We start from the raw sequence: 24968 nt of genomic DNA on the forward strand, positions 1-24968 counted from the left end.
GGTTCCAGTCTCGCCACATCCTCACCAACACGGAGTATCACTGGAGGGTTTCTTTGACTCAGAGAGGAACATACTTATCCACACACGACAAGGAACTTGATCCCAAAAAGAAATCTAAGAAAGGCAGACGGAAGAAAGACCCAATCCTGGTCAGAAGCAGGATCCCTAGCCCTAAAACGTTCTTCCCTTTAAATAAAGAGTGGGAGCTAATAGGAAAGAACCACATTTTCTTCTTTCTGAATGGGTGTGCCCTGCCTGGGAGGGGCCAGGGGACACTCTTGTCTCCAATTAGTTGACAGGTTTAGGGGCTGCTGTAGAGGGAACTGGTGTCCTCCTGAAGGTGTCTGATGAGGCCCACTGCGGCCGGAGGCTCCCGAATGTGTTTACATCCAAAGCCTGGCTTTGTTTTGAAACGTTGTGCAAATCCCAGATGCCTTGGCAGTTGGTGCTGAAAAAAAATGTGTCAACAAACATGTCAGACACATTTGCAGTGTCAACCGCCTCCAGAGGCAGAACCATCCTCAACAACACATGACGTCAAGGCCCAGAGATTCCGGCTGGGTGTGGTGGCTCATGCCTGTAATCTCAGCACTCTGGGAGGCTGAGGTGGAAGAATCCCTGAGGCTAAGAGTTGGAGACCAGCCTGGGCAACATATCGAGAGCCTGTCTCTACAAAAACCGTTTTTTAAAAAAATTAGCCGGGTGTGGTGGTGCATACCTGTAGTCCCAGCTACTCAGGAGGCTGAGGTGGGAGGATTGCTTGAGCCCAGGAAGTCATTGCAGTGAGTTGTGATCTCGCCACTGCACTCCAGCCTGGATGACAGAGTGAGACCTTGCCTCTAAAACAAAACAAAACAAAAATATATCCCAAAAAACAAAGGCCCAGGGATTCTGATTTCAGGGGAGAGTACTATCCTTTCCCTGCTGGGAGCTCCCCCAACTTTCCCTATTCCCCACTAACCTTTCACCTCTCTCTCCCCTCTCACCTAGTCGGGGACTGGTTCTAACCCTCAAGTCTCCCACTTGGCTTTCTGCCAGCAACCTCTCCCCATCGATCCCTCCCACCTCCCTTCTCACCTCTTCCAAACCATCCTCCAAACTGCACTGCACGTGGAACCCTTCCCTGGTACTCACTGCCTTCTGGCTGTGTCCCAATCTCCTCCACCTCAAATGCCAAGCCCTTGGAGAGCTACCTCCCACTTTCTTCTTTAGTCTTATTGCTTGACATTTGCTCACTCATTGGTTATTGACTGAATGCTTCCAATGTGCCAAGCACTGTTTTCGGCACTGGGATTTGATGGTGAATCCACGTTCTCCATCCCAGTCTGGGCTGAGTTGTTCTGCAGAGGAACTGGGTTTGGAGACCCTGAGGCAGTCTTAGAGAGGGGACAACCGACCTCCATGGGCTAAAAGGTTTTCAGCAGGACACGCCCAGGGCAGTAGGCTGGGCCACCATTGGCTGACATCTTGGGTCTTCCAAATTTTTGGCTGCAGATGCACTCAGGTGGTGGCGATGGTATTCTACTTGTACAGGGCAGGTTCCTGCCAGGTCACCAAAGTCCCGAGAAGGGGTTTATCAACCCTTTTGCACCCAAACCAAACCACCCTGAAACTCCACCATCATTACTTCATGTGACTCCCTAAAAATGAAACCACGTCCCTTAGATCTAATATCTGGATTCCAATTGTGATTTCTTTTTTCTTCTTCTTTCTTCCTGTTTCTTCCTTCTCCTTCTTCTTCTTCTCCTTTCTTCTTTCTTCTTTCTCTCTCTTTATCACCCAGGCTAGAGTGGAGTGGCTTGATCATAGTTTATTGCAGCCTCGAGCTCCTGGACTCAAAAAAGATCCTCCCACCTCAGCCTCCTAAGTGACTGGGATTATAGGTGTGAGGCACTGTGCCCAACCTCCAGTTACTATTTCTTATGTCACCAGGACCATCTCATTACATTGCTCACAAGCTATACAATAATCATGGATATTGCATGTACATAGTCACATTGCAATGAATGCACATAGCACAGTGGGTCTGACCAAGTAAGACACCTGCCATCCTGTGACCTCTGGGTCTTTCCCTCTGCATAAGTCTTCCTTTGAGACTGAACTCCTGCATCCTCTGTACGCCGTATCATCTCACTGGCTCCTTACAAGCACCTAGTGAAGAGTCTCCAGTTTGGCAGATGAGAAACCCAAAGCTCAGAGAGGTTAAGTGAGTTGCCCAAGGTTGCACAGCCACTTAAGCCAAAGCCAATTCTCTTCTTGCTGCACCCTAAGCCTACTGAGCTGACTGCAAGGGTTTAGAAACGTATCCTCATTTGATCCTGATACCCCATGTCCCAGATATCTTCTGTTCTTAACGTCACACTTTCTCGAGCAAGAACATCACCCCCACATCATTCCTAGATCCAGATAGGCTGTCAAGCTGCCAGCCAGCGCTGCTGCCCCCTTCTGGGAGCCATTTCCCTGCTGCCACTGAGGGCCAGCTTGCTTCCACCCTATTCTCATGATGTGATTTCTTAGGAGCTCCACTAACAGGTCAGAGCCAGAAGGAAATGCTCCTTAAGATCCCCTCCAAGTTTGGGCACAGTGGCTCACACTTGTAATCCCAGCACTTTGGGAGGCTGACGCAGGCAGGTCGCTTGAGTCCAAGAGTTCAAGACCAGCCTGGGTAACATGGCGAAACCCCATCTCTATAAAAAATATAAAAAATTAGCTGGGCGTGGTGGCACGTGCCTGTAGTCCCAGCTACTTGGAAGGCTGAGGTGGGAGGATCACTTGAGCCTGGGAGGTCGAGGCTGCAGTAAGCTGATATCACACTACTGCACTCCAACCTGAGAGACAGAGCAAGACCCTGTTAAAAAAAAAAAAAAAAAAAAAAAAAAAAAAAAAAAAAAAAAAGCCCTTCCAGGCAAGCCAAGGCCTCTGGGTTGTGCCAAGCATGAGCATTTTCGGGTGGAGGCTACCTGGAGCACCTGACAGAGAGTGGCATCTGAAGTCAGTAAACCTAGGTCTGAGTTGTGATTTTTCTCCTTCTTGGCTGTGTGACTTGGAGCAAGTTGTTTGACATCTCTGGTCCTCAGTCTCCCCAACTCTACAATGAGGACGGTTAACTTCCCTTACTACTTATCCTATACCCAACTGAGTGATCGCAAAGCAGAAAAAGCAAGAGGTAGGAATCTCCCAGTTTCTAGCAACACAAGCCAAGTCCTAAAGCCCCTGGGAGAATCATCTCTGGGGACCCCTCTGCCCTTGGGTCTCCTCCTGTACAGTGATGCTGCTTTTTGGATTTGCACTGAGTGCATTACACTGATTTTGCCCAAGAAACTCTTTCTCTACCCCAAAAGTCCCTTTCTGTATTTTTAGTAGAGAAAAGGTTTCACCATGTTGGCCAGGCTGGTCTCGAACTCCTGGCCTCAAGCAATCCACCCACCTTGGCCTCCAAAAATGCAGAGATTATAGGCGTGAGGCATTGCACCCTGCCGGTTTTTTAGTCTTTCTAATGGTTAAATATATAAAGAAAGAGACTTACAGGAAGTTGCAAAAACCAGTACAAAGAGCCCCATGTACCCTTCCCTCAGTTTTCCCCAGTGGCAGGAGCATCCTAGATAATGCCAATGCAATATTGCAACCAGGACACTGACCCTTTTTTTTTTTTTTTTTTTTTTTTTTGAGACGGAGTCTGGCTCTGTCACCCAGGCTGGAGTGCAGTGGCCGGGTCTCAGCTCACTGCAAGCTCCGCCTCCCGGGTTCCCGCCATTCTCTTGGCTCAGCCTCCCGAGTAGCTGGGACTACAGGCGCCCGCCACCTTGCCCGGCTAGTTTTTTGTATTTTTTTTTTAGTAGAGACGGGGTTTCACCGTGTTAGCCAGGATGGTTTCGATCTCCTGACCTCGTGATCCACCCGTCTCGGCCTCCCAAAGTGCTGGGATTACAGGCTTGAGCCACCGCACCCGGCCGACCCTTTTTTAAAACATCCACAGCAATCCAGCGGATTTCTCTAAAAGTCTGAGGAAACCTGCCCTGCCCCACCCTGACAGAACGTCATCATCCTGCAACCCCATTCGGAGGCTTTTTGAACACAGGGACTATGAAAAGCACCGTTTGTAGGCAGGGAGCTGGGTCAGGCCCCCAGAAGTCACCATTTGCCTCTTGCCCTTTTGCAGAGCATGTTCGTCAACAGACCCGCCCTCGGAATCCTGCCTCCGGAAAACTTTGTGGAGAAGCTGCGGGAGTCCTTGCTCTCGGTCAGTTCTAGAGAAGCAATCCCACTGTCTGCAGACGTGGTACTGGCAGGGGAAGGGAAAAGTGGAGATGCCAGCAATGAAGAACAAGGTGTTGCTACGGAAATCCTTCTCTCTGAGCTTATTCTTCCATGCAGAGTATTTTAAATTTTTCTTTTAAAGGACAGAAGGGATTCTTTGTGTGCAGGACAAAAGGAGCTGGGGAAATCAATATGTGTCGCATGATAGGAGCCTGGCATATGTCATTCAATCCTGCCCTCACTTCTTGGTTTTAGTTACTACAAACAATTAAAGCCTTTGGGAACCTCAATGTCCCTCCTGGAACGTGTCGGTGTCTTAGACAGTGGCAGGTGCATCAGGAGAGGGCTTTCGCCCCCCTTCTTTCCTCTCTGCCAGCCTCAGGGCCTCCCTAGGCTTCTCCGCCACCCTTGGAAAAACCTGAGTCCACCCTCCCAGTCCCACACCTTCCAGGACAGCCCTGGTTCCGTTTATCCCTGGTATGGCCCCTGTGAAGATTCAGCTCCAGCCAGGGGACGCGGGAGTACAGGAGTCATGATGAGCCGGGGCTCACGGCTGTTTCCCTCCCCTCAGGTGGCTCCCAAAGGGATGTCCCAGCTCATCACCATGGCCTGTGGCTCCTGCTCCAATGAAAATGCCTTCAAGACCATCTTCATGTGGTACCGGGTGAGGTTGGGGACACACACACACAGGCTCCCCAGCACCTAGCCACACCTTCACTCCTGGTCTGACTGTTCATTCCAATGAGCTGGAATATTAGACGTCAGTACCAGGGTTAAAATACAGGGAGGGCCACTGCTGGATGGCACTTTCCAGACAGCCCAGTGGGATATGGTACAAAGGGCTGAGGCTTTGGCATCAAAACTATGCATTGTGGGCTGGGCACAGTGGTTCACGCATGTAATCCCAACACTCTGAGAGGCAAAGGTAGGCGGAACACTTGAGTCCAGGAGCTTGAGACCAGCATGGGCAACATGATGAAACCCCATCTCTACTAAAAAAAAATTTAAAAATTGGCCAGGTATGGTGGTGCACGCCTGTAGTCTCAACTATTCTGGAGGCTGAGGTGGAAGGATTACTTGAGCCTGGGAGGTCAAGGCTGCAGTGAGCCATGGTTGTGCCACTGCATTTCAGCCTGGGTGACAGACTGAGACCCTGTCTCAAAAAAAAAAAACCAAACAAAAAAAATATGCAGTGTGACTACTTTATTTCATTTAAATATTTATATTTAATCTTGTTTAAATATTCTAAATTGCAGAGACGGAGCCCCACTTTCTTGCCCAGCCTGGTCTCAAACTCTTGGCCTCAAGCAATCCTCCTGTCTTAGCCACCCAATGTACTAGGATTACAGATTTGAGCCCGCACACCTGGCCTCCATTCTTCCTGGCAAAACATATACACTCTCAGCAGATCTTAATCCAACAGACCTAAATCGTTGCTGATGGTGCTGAATGCATTATGTGTGTTAGTTTCTTTTGTTGCAAGCACAGCTGGTAGCCTCATGTTTCAGTACAGACCTGTAACAATTAATACGTGAGATCCACTGCTGAGAAAGCACTTTCTACTTGTCTGGACTGAATATTGGTTTGGTTGGAAAGTTGAAGCCCCGACTACCCCAGAGCATCTCTGAGATTTTGTTCTATTGTTTCAGAGCAAGGAAAGAGGGCAGAGGGGCTTCTCCCAGGAGGAGCTGGAGACGTGCATGATTAACCAGGTGAGTGCAGCTGGGCTTGTACCACATACATCTGGGGAAGCTGCACAGCCTCTCCCGGGCTGTTGCCGGCTGGCTGGCACTGACCTTCTCAATTAGGAGGGGCCAGGCTGGGCGCCGTGGCTCATGCCTGTAATCCCAGCACTTTGGGAGGCTGAGACAGGCGGATCACCTGAGGTCAGGAGTTCAAGACCAGCCTGGCCAACATGGTGAAACCCCATCTCTACTAAAAAGACAAAAATTACCTGGGCATGGTGGCACACGCATGTAATCTCAGCTACTTGGGAGGATGAGGCAGGAGAATCACTTGAACCTGGGAGGTGGAGGTTGCAGTGAGTCGAGATCACACCACTGCACTCCAGCCTGGGTGACAGAATGAAACTCCTCTCAAAACAAAAAACCAAACAAGCAAAAACAAAACGCTGGCTGCTGTGGTTCATGCCTGTAATCCCAGCACTTTGGGAGGTGACGGTAGGAGGATCACCTGAGGTCAGGAGTTCCAGACCAGCCTGGCTAACATGGCAAAACCCTGTCTCTGCTGAAAATACAAAAATTAGCCAGGTGTGGTGGCAGGTGCTTGTAATCCCAGCCACTCAGGAGGCTGAGGCAGGAGAATTGCTTAAACCCAGGAGGCAGAGTTTGTAGTGAGCTGAGATCACACCACTGCACTCCAGCCTGGGCGACAGAGCAAGACTCCATCTCAAAACAAAACAACACAACAACAACAACAAAGGAAGGGCCCCCAAGGTGTTCCCAGTCTCAAGTCCATTCCCTGGGTATCAAGGCTGAGTGGAGGCTGGGCGCAGTGGCTCACACCCGTAATCCTGGCACTTTGGGAGGCCAAGGCAGGCGGATCACTTGAGGTCAGGAGTTCGAGACCAGCCTGGCCAATATGGTGAAACCCTGTCTCTACTGAAAATACAAAAATTAGCCGAGCTTGATGACACAGGCTTTTAGTCCTAGCTGCTCGGGAGGCTGAGGCAGGAGAATCGCCTGAACCTGGGAGGCGGAGGTTGCAGTGAGCAGAGATTGAGCCACTGTACTCCAGCCTGAGTGACAGAATGAGACCCCGTCTCAAAAAAAAAAAGGCTGAGTGGAGATCTCCCTGACCAGCCTTCACCAGCTTCTTAGGACAACTGTCTGAATTTGACAGGTCTCCAAAGGCTATTAACATATTTTCTAGAATAATCCAAATTGTCAGCAGGAATGTATACGACGCATGGGTGTTCACCCCCTTGGTGTTTACAGTAATAATAACCAGAAAAGACTAGAAACCACCAATATTGGGGAAAGACTAATTAAATGGAGGGATTCGAAGTGGAACCAAGGAGACTACTGCTGGGGGTCAGAGGTGACCAGGCGCCACAGGGAAAACCAGGTGGGTGAGATTCCAAGCTCCCCACCCAGCTTTACCCAGAACAGGCCTGGCCTCCTCTGTTTTGTGTATGAGGTCCCATTAAGATTTAGACCGAAGGGTCTGCTGCTTTAGAAAAAAAACAAAAAGAAAATACTGTGTTATGATCACCTACACACAAAAACAAAACAAAATAAGGCTGGGCATAGTGGCTTATGTACTTTTTAGTCCCAGCACTTTGGAAGGCCGAGGCAGGAGGATTGCTTGAGCCCAGGAGTTGGAGACCAGCCTGGGCAACAAAGTGAGACCCTGGCTCGAAAAAAAAAAAAAAAAAAAAAAAAAAACCAGGAGCTGCTGAACTTAATTACCCTCTGCTAACATTCTAATATTCTGCAGTAAAAATAGTTACTTACGGTTTCTCTTGGCCTGGACGTGTTTGGTATAATTTTGTAAAAACAGAAGAATGTAAATTATATGGTCACTGGGCTCTCAAATATGTAAATAAATATACAGGAAAATACTAGATGGAATCCTGCTGGCATATTTACAATGGCTTGCCTCTGGGTTGGTGAGACAGGGTTGTTTTTTTTTTTTTTAATGCTTTCTTAATATATATTTTTTCCTAACCATACCTCTTGCTAGCAAATATATCTACACCTTTCTCCATATTCAAATAAACTTACATAAATTTACACTAAAAAAATTTCTTGTTGTTTTTCCTGGCCCTTTTTTTTAACGGACCTTATCCTATCTCTCACTCTATTTCTCTTATTTATTTATTTTTTTTCCTGAGACAGGGTCTCACTCTGTTCCCCAGACTGCAGTGCCATGGTGCGATCACGGCTCAATGCAGCCTCGACCTCCAGGGCTCAAGCAGTCCTCCTGCCTCAGTGTCCTGAGTAGCTGGGACTACAGGCACCTGCCACCATACCCAGCTAATTGTTTTAAAATTTTTATAGAGGGAGAGTCTCACTATGTTGCCCAGGCTGTTCTTGAACTTCGGAACTCAAGTAATCCTCCCACCTCGGCTTCCCAAAGTGCTGAGATGAGAGGTGTGAGCCACCGTGCCCAGCCTCCTACCTCTTTCTCTAACTCTGCTTTTCTCACTCGATATCCATGGGCATCCTAGACCGTCGACATTTTTGGATCTCACTCCTCATCATTCATGGCTGAATCCAAATATGCAAAATGATGTGTATATATTAATTACATGTACAATCAGAAGACAAATTAAAAAATGACAAGAGGCCAGGCACGGTGGCTTATGCCTGGAATCCCAGCAATTTGGGAGGCCAAGGTGGGTGGATCACCTGAGGTCAGGAGTTGCAGACCAGCCTGGCCAACATGGCAAAACCCTGTCTCTACTAAAGATACAAAAATTAGCTGGACATGGTGGCGGGTACCTATAATCCCAGCTACTTGGGAGGCTGAGGCAGGAGAATCGCTTGAACGCAGGGGGAGCTGTGGTTGCAGTGAGCCAATATCACACTACTGCACTCCAGCCTGGTGACAGAGCAAGACTCCATCTTAAAAAAAAAAAAAAGAAAAAGAAAAAAAACGACAAGAGGGTTTCTGGAATTTGTGGGAGGAGGGAGGTCTTAGGGTTTTTCCCGGAGGTCTCAGGGAATTGGTGCTCAACCAACCTGAGACGATGCCAGCCTCCTAGAGACTTGGGGGCCCCCACAGTTGCCTCTGAGGCACCTCCAGCAGTTCTGCCTGAGTCAGCTGGAAACATGTTTGGATTTCCTTGCTGGGTGGAGAGTCAGAAAACAATGCGAGGAGTGGCAGCTGTGCCATTTGCTTGGGGCTGGGAAGGGATGGGGTGTCCATGCACCCCTCCTGAACCCAAGGCGCAGCTACCATAGGAGAGCACCCGGTGGGGGCCTCCCTTCGACCGCTTTCTAGCACACAGACCCCTTCCAAAGGCCTGGGGGTGTTCCTGCAAGGTGCCTGGCTCAGCCCCTTGCCTCAGTTCACCCTGGAAAGCAAGCGTGCACCCATCAGCACCTGACCCCCTGACACCTGCAGAGGCCTGAGTAGCAGGGGAGCCAGGGGATGGGGAGGAAGTTGAAGAGCCTGTAGAACAGGGGCTGAAAACCCAGGAGTCCCCAGCGGCCAGAGGAAGGTGGGCAGTGGGTGCTGCTTGGTCACCTACGGTTACCACAGCAGGAAAATGGATCCAAATGGTACAGCACTGGTGAGAAGCCAGAAGTTCCGATCTTTATGTGAAATTTCTTGATTTAAAATTTTGCAACTTTTTTTTGAGACAGAGTCTTGCTCTTTTTGACCAGGCTGGGGTGCAGTGGTGCGAACTTGGCTCACTGCAACCTCTGCCTCCCAGGTTCAAGCGATTCTCCTGTCTCAGCCTCCCAAGTAGCTGGGATTACAGGCCCCCACCATCATGCCTGGCTAATTTTTGTATTTTTAATAGAGACAGGGTTTCACCATGTTGGCCAGGCTGATCCCAAGCTCCTGACCTCCAATGATCCGCCTGCCTCAGCCTCCCAAAGTGCTGGGATTATAGGCGTGAGCCACTGCGCCCAGCCTAAATTTTGTGACTTAAAAAAAAAAAAAAAAAAAGTAAGTATGTATGCAAAATAAAATATGTGTCTTGGATATAGACCCCAGTGGTCCCATGTGTAACTTCTGCCTGAGAAGCATTCCTGGTTCTTCTGATAGATTTCTGTCTCCCTCTGGACTTGCAGAGGCAACAATACAGTTCCCCTATCCTTACAACTGTGACTAATGACTGATATTTCTTGGTTTTAGGCCCCCGGCTGCCCCGACTACAGCATCCTCTCCTTCATGGGCGCGTTCCACGGGAGGACCATGGGTAAGGAGGGACCAGTACGCTCCCAAGGTGGTGTTTAGAATAATAATAATAACAGCAACACTAGCGGCGGCTGACATTGGCAGTTTACACATATTGTCTCACCGATTCCACACAATGCCCTACAGAGTGGGGATTATTATTCCTGCTTTGCAGATGTGGGAATCAGGGTTTGCGAAGAGGAAGGATTTCCAAGACTATTCAGTGACAGATCCGGGATTTGAACTCTTGACTCTGTCTTCAAAGCCTGCGCTGCGTCTGTGATTAATCGCAATGCAAACACATACCCACTCACGCATGCCAATTAAGAGTTCAAGGGCTCCCCCTTCAGCTTCCGGATGAGAACTGGGGTTCAGTATCAAAACATCTCATGTACTCCCCAAGTATATACACCTACTATGCACCCAGAAAAACTAAAAATTAAACGATAAAAAGAACTGGGATTTCACAGGCAATAGGCCTCCCTGCCAGTCGACAGCCTCACGCTGAAATGCGTATCATCTCCTTTGCAAAGAGCACTGCCTGCTTCCCCAAGCCAAGCGTTTGCTTTTCTGTTTTGCTCAACTCAGGTTGCTTAGCGACCACGCACTCCAAAGCCATTCACAAGATTGACATCCCTTCCTTTGACTGGCCCATCGCACCGTTCCCACGGCTGAAATACCCTCTGGAAGAGTTCGTGAAAGAGAACCAACAGGAGGAGGCCCGCTGTCTGGAAGAGGTAATGCTCATACCCTCCGGATCCTCCCTAACCACCAGTCCCGTTGCTCTTGCCGCCCCAAGACTTGGCCCAGGAGAAGAGAAACAGATGAAGGGTTTATCTGGGGACCTGTGCAGAGCTCCCCCAGGGGGAAGTAGGGACACAGAGGCCTTGCGTCCCACATATTCCATATTGGGAGAGTTCATGAGACACACTGTTTCTGTCACAGCATCCATCACCCGACTCTGATACCAATTTCTGTATCACTTAAGTTTCTTGGAAGACAAGCATCAATGACTCTAAAGTAAGAGGAAATAGATCTGTTGAAAGAAAATGGGGGCCGGGCGTGGTGGCTCTGCCTGTAATCCCAGCACTTTGGGAGGCCGAGATGGGTGGATCACCTGAGGTCAACAGTTCGAGACCAGCCTGGCCAACATGGAGAAACCCCGTCTCTATTAAAAATACAAAATTAGGCCGGGCGCGGTGGCTCAAGCCTGTAATCCCAGCACTTTGGGAGGCCGAGACGGGCGGATCACGAGGTCAGGAGATCGAGACCATCCTGGCTAACACGGTGAAACCCCGTCTCTACTAAAAATACAAAAAAATAGCCGGGCGAGGTGGCGGGCGCCTGTAGTCCCAGCTACTCCGGAGGCTGAGGCAGGAGAATGGCATAAACCCGGGAGGCGGAGCTTGCAGTGAGCTGAGATCCGGCCACTGCACTCCAGCCCGGGCGACAGAGCAAGACTCCGTCTCAAAAAAAAAAAAAAAAAAAAAAAAAAAAAAGAAAATTTAAAAATACAAAATTAGCCGGTCGTGGTGGTGCATGCCTGTAATCTCAGCTACTCCGGAGGCCAAAGCAGGAGAATCACTTGAACCCGGGAGGTGGTGGTTACGGTGAGCTGAGATCACACTATTGCACTCCAGCCTGGGCAACAAGAGTGAAACTCCATCTCAAAAAAAAAAAAAAAAAAAAAAAAGGAAAGAAAAAGAAAACAAAGAAAAGTATCTCAGCGCTTCCTTGGGGTGACTGGTGGAGACCTAGGTCAAAATCATATCACCCAAACAGAGGCTTTTCCTTAGCTGTACATAACAAAGAAAGATTTCACTTGTTAGTCTATCAAGGTGTACCGTTTGGGGTTTTTCTTTTTTCTTTTCTTTCTTTTTTTTTTTTTTGAGACAGAGTTTCACTCTGTCACCCAGGCTGGAGTGCAGTGGCACGATACCTTGGCTCATTGCAACCTCTGCCTCCTGGGTTCAAGTGATTCTCGTGCCTCAGCCAGTGGAGTAGCTGGGATTACAGGCATGTGCCACCATGCCCAAGTAATTTTTGTATTTTTAGTAGAGATGAGGTTTCATGGTAGCCAGGCTGGTCTGGAACTCCTGACCTCAAGAGATCTGCCCGCCTTTGCTTCCCAAAGTGCTGGGATTACAGGTGTGAGCCACCGTGCCCTGCCTCTTTTTAATGAAGACAGGATCTTGCTCTGTCGCACAGGCTGGAATGCAGCGATGTGGTCACAGCTCACTGTGATCTCACAGTCCTGGTTCAAGGGGTCCTCCCACCTCAGCCTCTCAGATAGCTGAGACTACAGGCACGCAGCCACCATGCCCAGCTAATTTTTAAATGTTTTGCAGAGATGAACCGCACTGTGTTGCACAGGCTGGTCTCAAACTCCTGGCCTCAAGCTATCCTTCCTGCCTCAGCCTCCCAAAGTGCTGGGATTGCAGGTGTGAACCAACACACCGGGCCCTTAGAAGAGTTTTTTAACCAAGGATACTTTTCCGATTCTGCCCCAAAAGGATTCTCACACCAATAATAGCAATAATACTGTAAGAATGGGAACAATATTAATCAATAATAATATAGTCGTGCTAATCATAATAGTAGCGCACCACTTTTTGTGTGCCAGACTCTGTGCTGTATTTTCTCTGTGTGTGTGTGTGTGTGTGTGTGTGTGTGTGTGTGTGTGTGTGAGTGAGTGCTCTCACCTTTATTTCTCTCAATATACCCGTGATATAGCTATTTCCCACATAACAAGGTTAAGTGACAGGTGCATGTTCCATGTAAAACAGAGGCAGAACCACAGCTAAAACATCTAGCTCAGCAATCAACTCAGTGCTATATTTTCTCATTCAGTCCTCTCCATGGCCCTGGAAGGTGGATTCTGTCTGTGTGCCCATACAACACATCAGGAAAGTGAGGCTTCTGAAGGCTAAATTACTTGCCCCAAGTTATTAGTTTGTATCCACCCAGGTGCTAGCACCAGTCTCAAGGAGGATACATTCCCATCCACACACATAGCTTCTAACAGAGGCTTCACTGGTCTTAGGAGATGCACACACACACATTTCCAATAAAACTGCACGGGGCTCATCGGACCCCAGATTCCCACCCACGGATACTGGTCACAAGCCTCTGCCAGCGGTGGTGACTTTCCCCCATGGGATCCAGGTGGAGGATCTCATTGTGAAATATCGGAAAAAGAAGAAGACGGTGGCCGGGATCATCGTGGAGCCCATCCAGTCCGAGGGTGGAGACAACCATGCATCCGATGACTTCTTTCGGAAGCTGAGAGACATTGCCAGGAAGGTCAGTGGATGGGGCTGAGGTTGGATGGAGCCATAGGGCTTTCTGGGTTGAGTTTCCAGATTAAAGGGCTAGCAGCACCTCTGCTTTGGAGTTCCTGTCAACCTCCAGACTTGCAGAGGCTGTCCGTCAGCATCAGGGGTGGAGAAGTTGGGGCTGGCGGAAGAATGGGGATTCTTCCCTGAAACTACACACACACACACACACACATATATATATTTTTTTTTTTTTTTTTTTTTTTTTTTGTGAGACAGAGTCTTACTCTGTCGCCCAGGCTGGAGTGCAGTGGTGCGATCTCAGCTCACTCCACCTCCCAGGTTCAAGCGATTCTCCCACCTCAGCCTCCTGAGTAGCTGGGACTACAGGTGCGCACCACCATACCCAACTAATTTTTGCATTTCTAGTACAGATAAGGTTTCGCCATGTTGGCCAGGCTGGTCTCGAACTCCTGACCTCAGGTGATCTGCCCACCTCGGCCTCCCAAAGTGCTGGGATTACAGGCCTGAGCCACCGCACTTGGCCTTAAAATCTTTTTAGAGTATCTTTATGGATACATAATAGTTGCAATGCATAATGATCAAATCTGGGTAATTGGATATCCATCACCTAAAACATTCATGATCTCTTTGTATTGGGAATATTCCAAATCCACTCCTAGTTATTTTGAAATACACAATAAATTATTAACTATAATCACCCTATTGTGCTACTGGACACTAGATCTTATTCTTCTAACTGTACTTTTGTATCCATTAACCAACCCCTATTTATCTCCACCTCCCCATTAGCCTTGCCAGCCTCTGACAGTCATTATTCTACTCTTTCTTCATAAGGGAAATGTTTTTAGTCCCCACATGAGTGAGAACCTGCAACTTTTGCCGATGTCTAGCTTATGTCACTTAACATAATGTCCTGTAGTTCCATCCACGTCATTGCTAATGACATAATTTCATTCTTTTTATGGCTGAAAAGTATTCCATTGTGTATATGTACCATATTTTCTTTTTCTTTTTCTTTTTCTTTTTTTTTGAGACAGTCTCACTCTGTTGCACAGGTTGGAGTGCAGTGGCACGATTTTGGCTCACTGTAACCTCCGCCTCCTGGGTCCAAGTGATTCTTCTGCCTCAGCCTCATGAGTAGCTGGGATTTCAGGTGTGTGCCACCACGCCCGGCTAATTTTTGTATTTTTAATAGCGACGGGGTTTGCCATGTTGGCCAGGCTGGTCTCAAACTCCTGACCTCAGGTGATCTGCCTGCCTCAGCCTCCCAAAGTGCTGGAATTACAGGTGTGAGCCTCCGCACCTGGCCGATTGTGTATATGTACCATATTTACTTTATCCATTCATCTGTTGATGGACAGATTGATTCTGTATCTTGGCTATTGTGAACAGTGCTGCAATAAACATGGGGGTGCAGGTATCTCTTTGATACACTGATTTCCTTTCTTTACGTTTTGTGTTTGTTTTAATGTCTTGTGCATATATAACTGGCGATCAAACCAATAAGTTCACAGATAAAAGTTATAAGACATGAGTTGACTTAACACAGACGCTGAGTTAGAAATAACCCTGGTGACAAGCAGAACACGGCAGCTGAAGTCTGAGAAGCACATTCGAGGCCTCACTGTTGGACACAGCTCCCTCTAACGAGGTTGAGACCGGAGACCAAAGCCAGATGTCATACCGCTCTGTGTTGGTGCAGGGAGTATTTACGCCATTCTCCTGCCTCAGCCTCCCGAGTAGCTGGGACTACAGGCGCCCGCCACCTCGCCCAGCTAGTTTTTTTTTTTTTTTGTATTTTTTGGTAGAGACGGGGTTTCACCGTGTTAGCCAGGATGGTCTCGATCTCCTGACCTCGTGATCCGCCCGTCTCGGCCTCCCAGAGTGCTGGGATTACAGGCTTGAGCCACTGCACCCGGCCTGGTGCAGGGAGTATTTAATGTTCCAGATTTTTTTTTTGGTCCAGCTTAGCAGTTTTAGGAAACACTCAGATACAGCTCTGGTTGGAACTGCTCAGCTGAAGTGTTTTGATTAGTTTTTTTGTGCACAGCTCAAGAACATGGGGCTGGTCTGCTGTTCAGAAAACAAGCACGATGTGTGTGGACCCAGGGTTTGCCAGTTGGTTGGCTATGGAGGGCATGAGTTTCTGGCCTCCCACGGGTGTTTATTTTTCCCTCCTCTCTCTTCTCCGGCCAGCATGGCTGCGCTTTCTTGGTGGATGAGGTCCAGACTGGAGGAGGTTGCACGGGCAAGTTCTGGGCCCATGAGCACTGGGGCTTGGATGACCCGGCAGACGTGATGACCTTCAGCAAGAAGATGATGATTGGGGGCTTCTTCCACAAGGAGGAGTTCAGGCCCAATGCTGTGAGTTGGATCCAGCCTTCTCTCTACATCAAGGGCAGAGAAGGGAGCGTCCTCTTCTCCTAACTGTTCCTTTCTCACCATCGAGGAGCTGGGTGGGCACCTACTGGGTCACAGGTTTTCCAAGGCCCAGTTCTTATCAATGCAAGTAGCAGTGGTGTGCCCTCCCAGCTCTCTCTGTAAGGCTGGCTCTGGAACAGTCCACCATCAGCATTCTCCTGATTTCTCTCTGTGTGCACACACAATAATATCATTGACAGCTGCTGCAGCAGACTGAGCATTTGCCGTGTGCCTACTTCTAAGTATTTCTCATACACTTTTAATCCTGAGAACAATCTAACCAAGTAGGTGTTACTTTTATCCTCATTTTACTAATAAGGAATCAGGCACAGAGAGGTTAAGTCATTTGTCAAAGGTCACACAGCCTGTTAAGTGACAAAGCCAGGACTCCAACCCAGAGTCCATACTCTTATCCACTACACTGTGTACTGCCATGTGTGCATACAGATTCTCACACACACACACACACACATAGCCATCAGGGGCCAATGTCCTTTCACCATTCCTACATGTAGTTTCCACCCTCAAGGTTGCCTCGTGGTCCAAAACGGCTTCTGGTGCTCCAGCCATCACATCTCAATTCTAGACAGTAGGAAAGAAAAGGAAGGGAAGGACAAAGTGGCCCCCTTCTTTCTTTAGCAGCCTTCCTAGAAATCTCACATAACACATCTATTTCCAATACTTGACTAAAACCCAGTCACGTGGCCACTTCTAGCCATAAGGGATGCTGGGAAGGGTGTTTTAGTTGGCTACATGGCCACCCTGAATCGTTCATGGAGGGGCAAAGTGGGTGATCTTTGAGGGTCACTGCCGGCAATCCAGTCCCAACTCCACCTATAAGTCACATTTGCCTTGGACAAATCACTTAGCCTGCCAGAACCTCTGCTTCCTCCTCTATAAAATGAGGGTTATAGGAGTTAAGGAACCAACTGTCTTGGTTTCCTGGGACTGAGGGATTTCCCAGGGCATGTGACGATTTGGTCTCCCCTTAGCAGTTCCTACCTGCAGGGCTGCTGTTGGAAGAATTCAGTGAGATTGGGTGTATTCTCCTGCTAGCCTCTGGCAGACGTTAGTTTCTCTCCTGTTCGAGAAAGGAGGGGTGCCTGGGGGAAGTGACCCCTGCTCTTGTGCATGAACCCTTCCAACACCTCTTCCTTGTTCCAGCCTTACCGGATCTTCAACACCTGGCTGGGGGACCCGTCCAAGAACCTGCTGCTGGCTGAGGTCATCAACATCATCAAGCGGGAGGACCTGCTAAATAACGCAGCCCATGCTGGGAAAGTCCTGCTCACAGGATTGCTGGACCTCCAGGTACCACCCCCTCCCCTGCCTAGCCCCCACCACCCACGGCTCCCTGCAGCCTCCAGGGCAACACTGGAGCTCTTCAGTATGGTGTTACACCTGCTGTTCCAGCAATTCGTAATGGGCTGTGCTGCTCCTAGCCTCCGGGGCTTTGCACATGCTGTGTCCTCTGCAAGGAATGCCTCTCTATCCCTCCATCCCATTCCAACCCCTGTTACTGAACTCCTGGTTTTGTTTTTTTGATTTTTTAAATATTGAGACATGGTCTAGCTATGTTGGCCAGTCTGGCCTTGAACTCCTGGCTTCAAGGGATCCTCCCACCTCAGCCTCCCAAAGTGCTGGGTAGCGCCTGCCGGCACTGGTTATCTTTTTTATTTTATTGGTTTATTTATTTATTTTTCAAGACCAAGTCTTGTTCTGTCACCCAGGCTGGAGTGCAGTGGAGCAATCTTGGCTTACTGCAACCGCTGCTTCCTGGGTTCAAGAGATTCTCTGGCCTCAGCCTCCCAAGTAGCTGGGATTACAGGCATGTGTCATTATGCCCTACTAATTTTTTTGTATTTTGAGTAGACATGGGGTTTCACCATGTTGGCCAGGCTGGTCTCGAACTCCTAACCTCAGGTGATCTGCTCGCCTCAGCCTCCCAAAGTGCTGGGATTACAAGCATGGGCTACCGCGCCTGGCCCTGGTTATCTTTTGACACCAAATTCAGACATCCCCCCTTTGTGAGGCCCCCAAGCACTCCTTCTCTCAGCCCCTCTGATGTGTTCATTATTCCCTCCTCCGTGCAACCTGTTGCATACTTACCACTCGTCAGCACTGCTGTCCACTGCTGGGACTGGATTACTCTCCACCCTCCAGGTTTCATCATGGGCCAAAATGGCTCCTGGAGCTCCAGCCATCACATCTCAATTCCAGGCAATAGGAAGGAAAAAGAAGGGAAGGACAGAGTGGCCCCCTTCTTGTCTTTAGCACCCTTCCCAGAAATCTCACATAACACCTCCAACACTTGACAAAGAGCTAGTCACGTGGTCACTCCTAACCGTAAGGAGGTGTGTGGATGTGTGTGTGTGTCAGTGTGGCACACAGGCCTGAAGTGGTGTCTAAATGGAAGAGACATTATTCTGAACCTCCCCAGGGCCATACTGTGGTGGGAGAGGGAGGGGTGTGTTCAAACTGCCAGCTCCCCAGCAATTGACAAGTGCAAGGCACATGCTAGAATAAGTGCTGGAAGGACTTCTGAGCCTCAGTTTCCTCATCTGTGTAGACCAAAGTGGGTCCTTCTTCACTGGCAGGGGATTCAAGGGTGTGCCCACTACCAGGCGCAGGGGTTCATGCCTGTAACCCCAGCACTTAGCGGGGCAAAAGCAGGAGGATTGCCTTCAGCTCTACTGAGTTCGAGACCAGCCTGGGCAACATAGTGAGACCCCGTCCTCCACAAAAAGAAATAGAAAAATTGTGTATGTAAGTGTCTAACACAGTGCCTGGCTCTGTTACCCCCAGAACAGGACCGTGTCTCCAGTTTCTACTAAGGAGCTGTTGTGAAATAAGACTTGCTCCCCCAACTCAGCCCCCAGTACCCTGAAATTATTTGGGGTTTTCCAAGCCCTTGTTTGCTGTCCTTCACATGGACAGTGGAGAGTAAGGTGAAATCAAGGTCCTCCAGACTAGGCATCTGCATTTGTCTCCTTCTGTGCTGTAAAAAATCACCACAAACTGCGTGGGTTAAAACAAGAATTTATGCTCTCACAGTTTGGAGGGCAGGGTCTGAAATCAAGGTTTCAGCAGGGCTGGCTTCTTCTGGAGGCTCTGGGGAAGAATCTGTCCCATGCCTCTCTCCACCTTCTCATGGCTGCCGGGAATCCTTCACGTTCCCTGACCTGTGGAGGCTTCACTCTGCTTCTGGCATCATGGCTTTCTCCCCACTGTGCCTGTGTCTGTCTCCAAATTGTCTTCTTCTTATAAAGATACCAGTCATTGAGCTGGGTGCAGTGGCTCAGGCCTGTAATCCCAGCACTTTGGGAGGCCAAGGCAGGTAGATCACTTGAGATCAGAAGTTTGAGACCAGCCTGGCCAACATTGTGAAACCCTGTCTCTACTAAAAATACAAAAAAAATCAGCCAGATGTGGTGGCAGGTGCCTGTAATCCCAGCTACTTAGGAGCTGTTCACACAGATGTGAACAGCTGGGCTTTGAACCCAGGCCTGAATGTCACCAGAGCTCTTAACCCCCTGGAGGTCCTGCTGCCCATGCAGAGGCCAAGGCTGGACCATGGAAGGCCTTTGACAAAGCACAGACATTAAGCCCAGCTGGTACACAGGTGATGGGCTTTGACGCTGGTCTTGTCTCCCCCCAATGCAGGCCCGGTACCCCCAGTTCATCAGCAGGGTGAGAGGACGAGGCACCTTTTGCTCCTTCGATACTCCCGATGATTCCATACGGAATAAGCTCATTTTAATTGCCAGAAACAAAGGTAAGGGGCCAGGAGTGGCTGCTGAGTTTCATCAGCGTCCAGTGTATCCTGCTGTAGCTGCAAAATGTTGCTAGGTACTCAGCAATACTTTGCGGGGGGGGCAGGTGGTACACAGGTCTGAAAATAGCCTGAATGCTGCTTCTCCAGAGAACGTTACGAATGGGATTTCTTTATCCATTTATTTACTCAACAAGTGTTCGCTGAGAAGGTGAGTTGTAAGTGGACACTAGAGATAGTTACAGTGACGATGAAGAGCATCAGAGCCCCTCCCTTCAGGAAGCATGCAGTCTAGCAAGAAGGCGTGGCTTTACACATGGCATTTCACAAACAATCCATTGCAATGTTAAGCCCTGGGAAGGAGAAAACGCGGCTAAGAGAGCAAATAGCTGCAGCAGTTGGTGAGGCTAGGAAATCAGGGAAGGCTTCCCTGAGGAAGTAGCATTTTCCCGAGTCTTGATGAACAGGGATTGGCCGGGTGAAGGTAAGGAAGAGCATTCCGGGCAGAGGGAAGGGTGCATGCGATGGCCTGAGGTGGGATGGAGCTTACAGAGGTGGTAAAAGGGAAAGAAGGGGGCGTAAAGGTGAACGGATGTGAGGGGACGAAGCTGGGGGAGGAGAGGCCAGGCCCGGGTCATATGGGCCTGCAGATCCGGCTTAGCACGCGTGATTTCACCCTAGGAGCTATGGGAAGCCACTGAGAACATGTGTGGCAGGGGTAAGGACAGATGCTGTGGTGAGCTCAGAGCACATACTCTATGTCAGGCACATTGTCAGGTGTTCTTGTGCCATCTTACGGAATCCTTGCAGCAGCCTCGGAAGGGCAGGGATAATCAACCTCCATTTTAAAAATGAGAAAACGTGGTCTCAAAGGCATAAACAGGCCGGGTGCAGTGGCTCACACCTGTAATCCCAGCACTTTGGAAGGCCGAGGTGGGCAGATCAGCTGAAGTCAGGAGTTCGAGACCAACCTGGCCAACACAGCAAAACCTCATCTCCACTAAAAATACAAAAATTAGCTGGCCATGGTGGCGGGCGCCTGTAATCCCAGCTACTTGGGAGACTGAGGCAGGAGAATTGCTTGAACCCGGGAGGTGCAGGTTGCAGTGAGCGAGATCATGCCACTGCACCCCAGCCTGGGTGACAGAGCGAGACTCCATCTCTTAAAAAAAAAAAAAAAAAAGCATAAACAACCTCGACAAGGAAAGGACACCAGCTGTAACTGGTGAAGTCACCCTTTAAAATAAGCAGAGCCTGTCCCTCCTCCGTGATAGCTCAGCACCCCGCACGTGCTTCCGACTCAGCCTGTGCTTTTGCAACTTATTTGCTTACCTATTTTCTTTCCCCACCCCCCATGACTTTCGGGAAGGCAAGGACTTTATCTCGGGATCTCTCTATCACCAGACCTAGTTCAGGGGCAGCAAAGCAGGCACTCAAAGGAGAGAGGGAGGGTGGAGGGAAGGAAAGGAAGAAGAGAATGATGGATGAGATGAATGAAGGGAGAGAGAAAGGAAATGAAGGCTGGATGGGTGGATGGTAGGAAGGACAGATGGAAGCCTGGGCTTCCACGATGGATGATGATGGATGGATGGATGGATGGATGGATGAGCGTCGCCAACGGGCATCACTTTCCTCCCAGCTCTCCCAGCACACGACTGTGAGAAACCACGCTCCCCACCTACCTCCTGCCTCTTCTTTCAGGTGTGGTGTTGGGGGGCTGCGGTGACAAATCCATTCGTTTCCGTCCCACGCTGGTCTTCAGGGATCACCATGCTCACCTGTTCCTCAATATTTTCAGTGACATCTTAGCAGACTTCAAGTAAAGCAGCCATTTCCACTACAGTGAGAAAGCCCCGATCTCAACAGTTGTCAAATTGATTAGTTTGCCTAATTCATGTTTTCACTTAAAAGTATCAGAGGTGAACGCACAGTGAAGGGTGATTTGTGGGGAGGGAACGTTTTTGGTGGTCTTGGGGGAGGTGGGGGAGGGAAGGACTGGTAGTGATTTTCCTCCCTGCAGAGCCAATGGTGCACATTGATTTAAGCCCAGAGATCCTGCTTGAGCCCTGGACTCGTCTTGGGAAGGGCCATGGGAGGTCCTGGCTAGAGTGCTGCCCAACCTTGACCAACCCCAGCAATTTTTCCAAAAACCAGTCAAGGGCATTACATTTGCTCCTGGGACTGGCAGCTGGGCCTCCTGGGTGCCAGTCCTTCTCAAGTGCCATATTCTGTGATCACGGATGCTGGCTCGCCCTCGCCCTATGCTAGCAAACATGTTCTCACCTCCTCTCCCAGCTCTGAGCTGGAGCTCTGAGCACACCCCAAGCACAGTGCAGGGAGGCACTGGACAGATCTGAGGAAGGCTGTAAAGTGGGGACAAGAGGATTCTGCTCAGGGGTAAGGGAAGCGGTCCTCTGGCCCCCTGAAGATGAGAATCACTCCTCTCAGTGCACCTGGGGATCCCCTAAACTGTGAATTCTGCCCTGGACAGGGGTTTGCCCTTGGAGGATCCCCAGGTGGCACCACCCGTGGTTCTTACTTGGCATCCACCATTCCCCAAACTCCCTCCTCCCTGTTAAATGTCAACCTAGACCTGGACCTGGGTGGGAGGAAACTGCAGCCTGAGTGTCCACAAGGACACACGTGAGCCCCAGGGCTAGAAGCACAGGCCCGTCACCCCAGGGTCTGGGGCAGCAGAGCCATTGCATCATGTTTCCCAGGGCACCGTGGGGTCTGACTTCTGGCCCCCTCAGCCTGAGAGGCTCTTGCTCTCTTTTGCTCATCCACCTTCACATCGCTTCTGAGCAGACCCCCAGGAACAGCTTGGCTATCCCACCAGGGGGAATCCTTGCTGGACTGGATTTCTTCTTGAGGGAAGCACCATGAATTAAAGGCACTAGGGCTCCATGCATGGAAAAGTGGCCTGTTGGTTCAACATGGTTTCCTTATACTTGATCCTCCTGAAATTAGAGATTTTCCTGAGATGACCGAGTATGGAGATTACCAGGCAGATGATACCGAAATGCTTAACGGGGCTGTGGCTGAGCCTCTAGTATCTCTGCTGGAGGTGAGACACTCTGGGAACTGATTTGACCTCAAATGCTCCTAAAAGAGAAGTTGATAGCCTGACAGCAATGAAGTATTATTTGGTGGGGAGACTGAGAAAGCCTGGCTTGTATTATCTGTCCAAAAGGAAGCCTCTTCATCTCCTGGTGCCTTGGTTGACTATTTTGGAAATAGGCATATCAAGGTTCCTGATTCAGCACTTTGCTCTTTTAATAACAAATCGTCCAAAGATCTCAAAGTAGGGTTTTTTTTTTCTTTTTTTTTTTTTAGCTTCCAGTCTTCCGCAGACTTGGTCATCGACCTATTTTTGTTGAGGAATGAAAGGCAATGACAAGTTTAACATATACAAATTTGTGAGTTCTTGTTCACTTTGCATTCCTGCAGTCAGTGCTAATCTGTCGTTCTTAATCAGGAGCTCTGTCACCTGCACTCCCAGTGAAGTGGTGATGTATGCCTCCCACTCTCTGCAAGGTTTTACTCGTTTTTATATTCATTTATGCATCATTCATTCATTCACCATTTATTCATTCACCTAACTTTCGTTAAATACCTGCACCATCCCAGGCCCTGTACCGAGCAGCAGGAATACAAAGATGAGACGAAACATTGTCCCTGCTCGCGGGGGCTCACATCCCACTGGAAACAACCAGACTCGTAAACTAACAATTACAAGCAGGCACCAAGGGCTATGACAGAGGTGCGAGTAAGAGCATGAGGAAGTGGGAGGAGCATCACCATTCATCCAAGGGTCAGAGGAGGTTTCAAGGAAAAGGTGTCACTGGAGCAGTGTTTTGCAGAATGAGCCAGAGTTTACCAAGCAGACAAGGCAAGGAAGGGTGTTGCAGAGAGGGAACAGCATATGCAAAGGCATATCCGCTCATGACTTCACACCTTTCACTGGGGAGCCAGATTCCACAGGCAGTATCCCAAGGTTCAATAAGGCCTTATTTAACAAGCAAGCAAAATGCAAACCAAACCATTATTAATTTATTGGCTTTCTCCTGAAAACTTTAGCATTGGGTGCAAATATTCAGTATGGTTCTCGGAGCCCAAAGGGTTTTAAGCCAGGGCACAACCAGAAAATTGGCTCTCGCCTCTCGCCAGTAGGGAGAGGGGCTCCAATATTTCGTTCTCTCCCCATGGGGCATTGACAGAGAAATGAAATCGTTTTATCTGGAAAATTCCAGATTTATTATTTACCCCTTACCAAGGGAAGTTACTTCTTGTAAAAACTTTTAAGCCATTTATCAACAAGTTCTTGTTGACTCGGGGCATAATGAGTTCCTGAGACATCCTCTTTCGGGGGGTGGGGGTTTAGCTGGAAGAATTTCAAGGAAAAGAATTCTCAGCACAGCTCAAGATTGTAGAAACTCAGCAGAAGCTGGTAAAAACATGGGGAGCCCGGAGGACAGGTTGCTGTCCAGGGCAGGGGCCATGAAGAAGTGCTTCCATGGCCGACAGTCTGGAAATGAATCCATCATACATTAGTGCCACTGAGTTTAGTAACCGTCCAGTAAGTGGCGTCACTTTTACAGAAAACAAGGTCCAGTAATAGCAAGTCTTAGTACATCCTCACTTTTATTATAAATGGGTGTTTTTTTATAATTTTTACTGACGCTCAGTAACCATGCAAAATTGTGCATAGCATTAATGTATCTATACACCTTACCTATCTATATCTATATATGAGCTCATGGTAGAAAACCATAGCTAGGTAGCATCGCAGACTTACGCATACAAAGTGATCTTGTTTACAAGTAATCTGTTGACAGTGCCAATAAATGATAAAAAAAATTAACATGTCACAATGTAACTGTTGACCATATGCACAATTCCATGAATTAAATCTGTTTCCTGTGTTAGTCAGTATTCTTAAATAAAAAAAATTTATAATTGAAACATGAGTGAATGTGGACTTTTTTGGTGGAAATGGTTGTTAAATAATTAGGTGACAGTACTTATTAAATGCCTGTTATATACCTCTTAGGAATGTCTTGGAAAACACTCTACATGCATAATTCTGCCTTGGGATTGGGAAGCACTGTAAGGCCATGCATTTCATTAAGTAAATCGAGGACATGCTATGTGACAGGGACACAGGGATGGACAAGATGTGGTCCCTACTCGCAGCTCACATTCTCTTTTTTTTTTTTTTTTGAGACAGAGTCTAGTTCTTTCACCCAGGCTAGAGTGCAGTGGCACGATCTTGGCTCACTGCAACCTCTGCCTCCCGGATTTAAGCGATTCTCCTGCCTCAGCCTCCCAAGTAGCTGGGATTA

General features: G+C 48.8%; 1 protein-coding gene across 3 annotated transcripts in view; it reads left to right on the forward strand.

Moving 5' to 3' along the window:
* The window catches only part of ABAT (4-aminobutyrate aminotransferase), a 110066-nt gene extending 85473 nt beyond the window's left edge, over positions 1-24593 (forward strand). For all 3 annotated transcript variants that reach the window (XM_010383641.2, XM_010383643.2, XM_030925284.1), the window contains 10 exons: positions 4160-4240; positions 4829-4921; positions 5907-5969; positions 10090-10153; positions 10720-10868; positions 13297-13434; positions 15627-15794; positions 17016-17162; positions 19515-19626; positions 21325-24593. In XM_010383641.2, the coding sequence (XP_010381943.1) occupies positions 4160-4240; positions 4829-4921; positions 5907-5969; positions 10090-10153; positions 10720-10868; positions 13297-13434; positions 15627-15794; positions 17016-17162; positions 19515-19626; positions 21325-21446 (1137 nt within the window). In that variant the 3' untranslated portion in view covers positions 21447-24593. The remainder of the gene's footprint in view (positions 1-4159; positions 4241-4828; positions 4922-5906; positions 5970-10089; positions 10154-10719; positions 10869-13296; positions 13435-15626; positions 15795-17015; positions 17163-19514; positions 19627-21324) is intronic.
* Positions 24594-24968: the final 375 nt, after the last annotated feature.

The sequence above is a fragment of the Rhinopithecus roxellana genome, chromosome 20 (assembly GCF_007565055.1).
Source record: "Rhinopithecus roxellana isolate Shanxi Qingling chromosome 20, ASM756505v1, whole genome shotgun sequence".
NCBI lineage: Eukaryota > Metazoa > Chordata > Mammalia > Primates > Cercopithecidae > Rhinopithecus > Rhinopithecus roxellana.